Raw genomic sequence first — 6,631 nt, forward strand, 5'->3', positions numbered from 1 at the left:
AAAAGAATAGTCTAATAACATTTAATACTAGTCGTAATTAACTTAAATAAAAATTATATCCTTTAAAACTAAAAAAAAAATGCTTTATGTCAGAAATAATATACTAAATTATCTGTAGTAAAAAGTTCTCATCAAACGTTAGCACATAATCTTAGCCGTTTAGGCACCTTTTTGGCCTATAAAACAGTGGCTTATTGGCTTTCACATAAAAATCAGAACGAAACTTCTAAATCCTGTATTATTATAACTTGTTCACACAAGAACCGAATCATAAATAGAAGCCTTTCATTCGATCCCTCTCTTCCACTCTCTCCATATTAAATAGCCAAAACAAAAAGAGAAGAAAATTAAAGGCTTCAAATCTGAAGAAAAATAATAACACAACCACCATCATTTATTAATATTCTTTCAGGTAACATATATTACATATTATATAGTATAACTTCAAGTTCAAGGTGTTTTCCCTTATCTGCTTTTCCTTCTCTGATCTATTGAGTTTTTTCCCACATATTTTTCCGTTAAAAAAAAAAAGTTAAAGAAGGAATCTCCACATGACCACATTCATTCATTTTTGTTATTTAATTATTTATTTGAAATACTACTTACTACTTAGAACTTAGAAGGGACGCAGAGTAATGTAAAAGGGTCCTTTTTATTTATTTATATATAGTTGATGAGAGTACTCTGAAGTCAGTGTATGTGAGAGAAAGAAAACAAGACAAGTTTGAAACGCTGTTTCAGTGTTTTTTTCTTTCTTTGTTGCCTGCTTTTGCGGCTTCTCGCCGCACCGTCTGGTTCTGCCATTTTCTCTCTGACAATAATACACAAATCGGTGGGATTGCATTAAAGTGTTGGTGAGTGAGTTTTCTTATTAATTTCTTTTGCTTTTTCTGAGTTTTGAAGCTCCACACGGCTTTTCATAGAGCAGTAGTCGTAGTAATTAACAGCAGTGTTTAATCAATTTTCATTGCATTTAAAGCATATCCAAGAATTCCATAATTCTCAGCAGGTATTAGTGTATTTCATTAGCATCAATATGATTAATTAATTAAACACTGTTCTTATTGAAAGGCATTGAATAAGAGAGAGAGAGGTTGATCTTTCTTCAAAGGGTGTTCCATTCCATCACCCTTTTGGAGAAAGAGACATTTTCAAAAACTAGTTGAGGTAAGTGGAAAGTTGAACCCATCTTGGGTTCTTGTTTGTTTAATTTCTTTCTTTTAGTGCTTCTCCACTTTTCCTCTTCTGGATTTGTGTGGCAGAGTCCTAACTGGTTTACAAGGCTTTTCAGAATCTGGGGTGGTGTTTTGATTTGATCATGTTCCTTTTCTTTTTCATTTTGTGATACAGATCCATAAATCAGGTTTTAATAATGATGAGACAGAAACAAGGAGAGGAAGCAATAGTGAGCAACATGAGCGAAGTAGAGAATGAAGAACAGAATAATGATCAAGAAGAAAACCATTCCATGTTCAGTGTTAAGAGCTTCCTTTGGCATGGTGGCTCTGTTTGGGATGCATGGTTCAGCTGTGCCTCTAACCAGGTCAAACTCATACATCACTCTATACCTTTTACCAAATTCTTTCTTTTTACCTTTATGCTTCATTTTCAAACAATCTTTTGTGTATTTTTTTCATAATTATTCTCTGAGTAATAATTAATTGTCTCTGTCGATTTTAAGATTATGAATTTAAGCTGTAAAAATAATATGCTTCTTTTGGATATAGTTCCAAATGCGTAGGCACTTTAAAATTTTGATGGGGTGTTTTTTGTTTTTTTAGTCCCACTTTTGCCTTTGTTAAAACTCTCTCCACTCACTTTTTCACTCAACCGAACATGGTAAAATCTAAAATGTATTTTTCCTTTTAACTAAATATGTATATCAGTATATGTCTCATTTTTATACAGATTTCTTTTCTATGAAAAAGATAATAGTACAAACATATTTTTTTTTTCTATATATGACTTCTTGACGTGACTCACATGGTCACACTTTACTTACACATGCTAATAAGTTTTAAATAACTACATAAAAAACTAGAGTTAAATTAAGAAGAGTTAATACTTAAAGTGGTCTTTGAACTTACAGTCGAATCTCAATATCGTCTGTAAACTTAAAATTGCCTTAAATTAGTCCCTGAACTTAATAATAGTTGCCCATAAAATATTTTTCAATGACGAAATGATAACGTAGTTAGACAGAGGCCACAAAAGCTACGTTAGACTAGTAAAACATTATCGTTTCATTTTTTGCGCACAAATAGAAAACTTAAATGACATCGTTTAGAGTATTTTGAGTGGTTTTAACATGTTGAAGTTAAAACTCCTCAAAATACCCTAAAGGATGTCGTTTATGTTCTATTTGAGCGTAAAAAAAAAAAAAAGAAACGGCTACATTTTATCAGTGTAGCATAACTTTCAGCATGGCTTCTATCCAACCACGTCATTATTCCGTCTCTGAAAAGTATCTCAGAGATGATTATTGTTAAGATCAAGAATAAATTTAAAATAATTATAAATTCAGAAACGACATTGAAACTCGACCCTAAATTCAAAGACCATTCTAAGTATTAACTCAAGTAAGAAATATTATGTTACAAGACTAAAAATGTTAATATTTCTAAAATATTTAATTTATAAAAAATGGAATAAAAAAGCATGAAACTTTTTTTATTATAAAGAATGTTAAGAAAAATGATTAAGATTGTTTGGTTAAAATGATAGGTGGCTCAAGTGCTGTTGACACTGCCATATTCATTCTCGCAATTGGGGATGGTATCAGGAATAGTGCTTCAGGTGTTCTACGGCATCATGGGAAGTTGGACTGCATATCTCATTAGTGTCCTTTATGTCGAATATCGCTCCAGAAAGGAAAAGGAAAACGTTAATTTCAAGAACCATGTCATTCAGGTATTTCACTTTCCCTCCTATTCTATCGCTCTCTATCCATACCAACACTATTCTTTTATTTTATATAATTAATGACCGTTTTAGATACATCACAACACAAATTTAATTATAAACATTTTGATATATAGAACGATGATTGTTATGGTGTTTAAAAAAGAGTATCTCATCTGTTAAAAGAAAAATTAAAAATTAATATTTAGTTTTAAAATATAAAGTAAATATTTTTAAAAAATTTAAAATTTAATATAAAAATAAATTAGGCAGAAATTAAACATTAACCATAGACCCCTAGAATTAGCCATATAAAATAAGGTGTATATTACGGTAAAAAATTGTAATGATATTTTTATTTTTGATATATCACTTTTGCATAATTTTTTTATATTATATATTGAGAAAAAGATAATAAGTTCTTGATTTTTTGACCCGTAAATATCTATATTTTTGAGAATTTAAAAATATATTTAAGTCTCTGACTTTTTTAAAATCTAGACATATTGATTCCTAGGTCTAATTTGTCTCATTTTAAAAATTCTCCTACATGTGCATCGATATATCAGCCAGATCAGTACAATAGAAGTTATGTTTGATTTTTTCGTTGGCTCTACCAGACCCAAGTGAATAAAGGGATCGATGTGTCTAAATTTTAAAAATGTCAGAGACTTAATTGTATTTTCAAATCATTGAAAATCTAAATATCTGTCAACCAAAAGATCAAGGACGTATTTATCCTTTTCTCTTGTATATTTGTATGTATTTCTTAAAGACAAATGATATTATAAAAAAAAATGACAATATTCATTGTATGCGGTGGAAAGAAAAAATAAAGAAAAAAAAATTTTGATAGATGGTTGAATAGTTATTACATCATTTTATTTTTGTTAATTTTTTAAAATAAAAATTAAATATTTCTTTTTTTCATTTATGCAAACAAAGACTTATTTATTGTTATAGAATTAGCCATAAAAATAATGTCTCTAAAAGTTAGAACAAATAGAGAGAAAAATTGTATTTTGTTTTTATTTCAATATATGGTCCATGAAGATATAAAAAATTGTTTACTAAGAATATTAATCAAAGAAAAGTTTGTATTTCCTATATATTAAATAAAATAACTTTTTAATAAAATTTACACCTTAATTGGATTGGATGATTGTATTAGTGGTTCGAAGTTCTTGATGGGTTGCTAGGCAAATATTGGAAAGCATTGGGGTTAGCCTTCAATTGTACTTTCCTCCTCTTTGGATCAGTGATACAGCTTATAGCATGTGCAAGGTAATCAAACACAATTTATTCTGCAAAAAAATCTTCATCTTGGGATTATTATTGCTATTTCACATGGTTTTATTCCTCCTCCTCAAAATGCAAACAATAAATAATGAATATTTTGATGACAGTAACATATACTACATAAATGACAAACTGGACAAGAGGACTTGGACTTACATATTTGGAGCTTGTTGTGCTACCACTGTCTTCATTCCTTCTTTCCATAATTACCGTATTTGGTCTTTTCTTGGACTTGGAATGACCACTTACACTGCTTGGTATTTAGCTATTGCTGCTCTTGTTCATGGCCAGGTACATACTTATCTACCTAGTACCTAAACATAAGCTACCCTCAAATATTCTATTCATTTCCCTTTTTTTAAACAATACAATATTTGTAATTATTATGTTTTTTAATACCTCAGATAAAGTTCACATGGATTCGGCTAATTTTGTGTTGGAGAGTGTTGAATCATTTGGTAATAAAAAATAAATCACAAATAATAAGAATTTGTCTTATTTAAAATTAATAAATATTAAATAAAATAAGTTATAATTTTTTTTGTCTTTCTGACATTACTAAATCGATAATAAAAGTTGGAATTAGTAATGCTGTCACTTAATTAGTCAACTCACTTTTGTTTATTGCTAATATTAAAATAAAAATGAAATCTAAATTAATTTCATCTCACATCTTATTTAATAACAAAAATAAATAAATTAACTCAGTATTCAAAGAAAACCAGATATTAATAATTGGTATTTGGAATAATGTTTTAGGTAGAAAATGTGACACATTCAGGTCCAACGAAGCTAGTACTATACTTCACCGGAGCCACCAACATACTCTACACCTTTGGTGGACATGCAGTTACTGTGTAAGTTACTAATTTAATTTACACTATCCTTCTTTAATTTTCTTTCTTTTTTCTTTTCTTTTCTTTTTTCACCAACATAGTATGCTCTCCTATATATTCTATCTTATCCCATTCCTTTTTCCCCTTTTGTTTTCTTCCCCAGCATTATTATTCTCCATATTATCATATATAGTTATAGACTTATAGGCCCATATAGGGTCAATGTAGACTTATACATTGTCACATGATGAATTAATAATGAAGTATAGTCTTTGCCTTATTATACTAGTATATAATAAGTATAATTTTATATAATTATATAATAATATTTGCATATGATGTCAGCGCTACATGCATGTTTCATTAGGTTCCATGAACCCTTTATAGCTTCCAAGCAAGACACATGTGCCATTATTATTGTCTTCAATCATAACATACATTTTGCTTTGTTAATCTCCGCTACTCAATCATTAATTAATAATTAATAAAAAGGACAGTTATGAAACTATTCAAATAGTGACACACAGTGTCTTAGAATATTATCATGTTAAGATGTAATTAAACAAATGTCTCCTCTAAAAAAATTCCTACATTCAATGGTCTTTTTCTTTCCTCTCTCCCCTTAATTTTTCTAATTAATTAAAAAAAACTCTCTGTATCCACTCATAATAGCTATAAATTTCAGAAATTGAAATATCACCTAAACATTAGCGTCATACTTGAACATAATGTACATCCAAACATTTGAATACGTATAGTCTACAAATTTTATTAAAGTGACAGTTAATAGTAATTAAATGGAAATAGTAATGGCTCAATAATTTTGTACAGGTCCCAATTGTCTGAATTGATATATAGCAAGTAAAAAAAAAATTAAAAATGAACGAATATTAATTAACAAGGAATGTTACAGAAATTAACAGAATTTATTATTTTTTGTTAGTAATTAATCATTAATATTTAAAAATATAGGTTACAAATATAAGTTGTTAAATTATTAGACTATAAAAATTAAATTAACAACTAAAAATAATAAATTGTGCTAATCCTCTAACATTTTTCTTAACTAATTACAGCCTTGTAAGATGAATTTGTAGAAATTGAAATAAAAGTGAATAATTAATAATTTTGATGTGTTGCGTGCAGAGAGATTATGCATGCGATGTGGAAGCCACAGAAGTTCAAGTACATATACTTGTTGGCTACATTGTATGTTTTCACATTAACGATTCCTTCAGCTGCTGCTGTTTATTGGGCTTTTGGTGATGAGCTTCTTAACCATTCCAATGCTTTCTCTCTCCTCCCAAAGAATGCTTTTCGTGATTCAGCTGTTATTCTCATGCTTATTCACCAGGTGAACACAACTTTTTTTATTCACTTAATTTAATAGTTTTTTCTTAAATCCAAAGCATTAGTTCATGGCACGAGAAGATTGAATATCTAAGTGTTCAACATTTGACTAAAATAAGAAATATAAGCAACTTACCAATTAAATTATTGGCTCAGCTTCAGTTAGTTCTATATAGTAAATTTTCTACTAAATTAATATGTACATGACATAATTAATATATTTAGATTCACTTTCATCTTCATAA

General features: G+C 28.7%; 1 protein-coding gene and 1 long non-coding RNA gene across 2 annotated transcripts in view; both read left to right on the forward strand.

The window, feature by feature from the left end:
* Positions 1 to 6,631, forward strand: part of LOC110271145 — a 22,412-nt gene that overhangs the window by 13,225 nt on the left and 2,556 nt on the right. The gene's annotated exons all lie outside the window — the stretch shown is intronic.
* LOC107639482 (auxin transporter-like protein 2) overlaps positions 1,469 to 6,631 on the forward strand; it is a gene marked incomplete at its 5' end in the record, with an annotated part of 7,451 nt that continues 2,288 nt past the window's right edge. The window contains 6 exon segments of the mRNA XM_016342990.2: positions 1,469 to 1,543; positions 2,725 to 2,910; positions 4,073 to 4,185; positions 4,308 to 4,491; positions 4,960 to 5,057; positions 6,183 to 6,390. Of these exon segments, the coding sequence (XP_016198476.1) occupies positions 1,469 to 1,543; positions 2,725 to 2,910; positions 4,073 to 4,185; positions 4,308 to 4,491; positions 4,960 to 5,057; positions 6,183 to 6,390 (864 nt within the window).

Source organism: Arachis ipaensis, chromosome B04 (genome assembly GCF_000816755.2).
Source record: "Arachis ipaensis cultivar K30076 chromosome B04, Araip1.1, whole genome shotgun sequence".
NCBI lineage: Eukaryota > Viridiplantae > Streptophyta > Magnoliopsida > Fabales > Fabaceae > Arachis > Arachis ipaensis.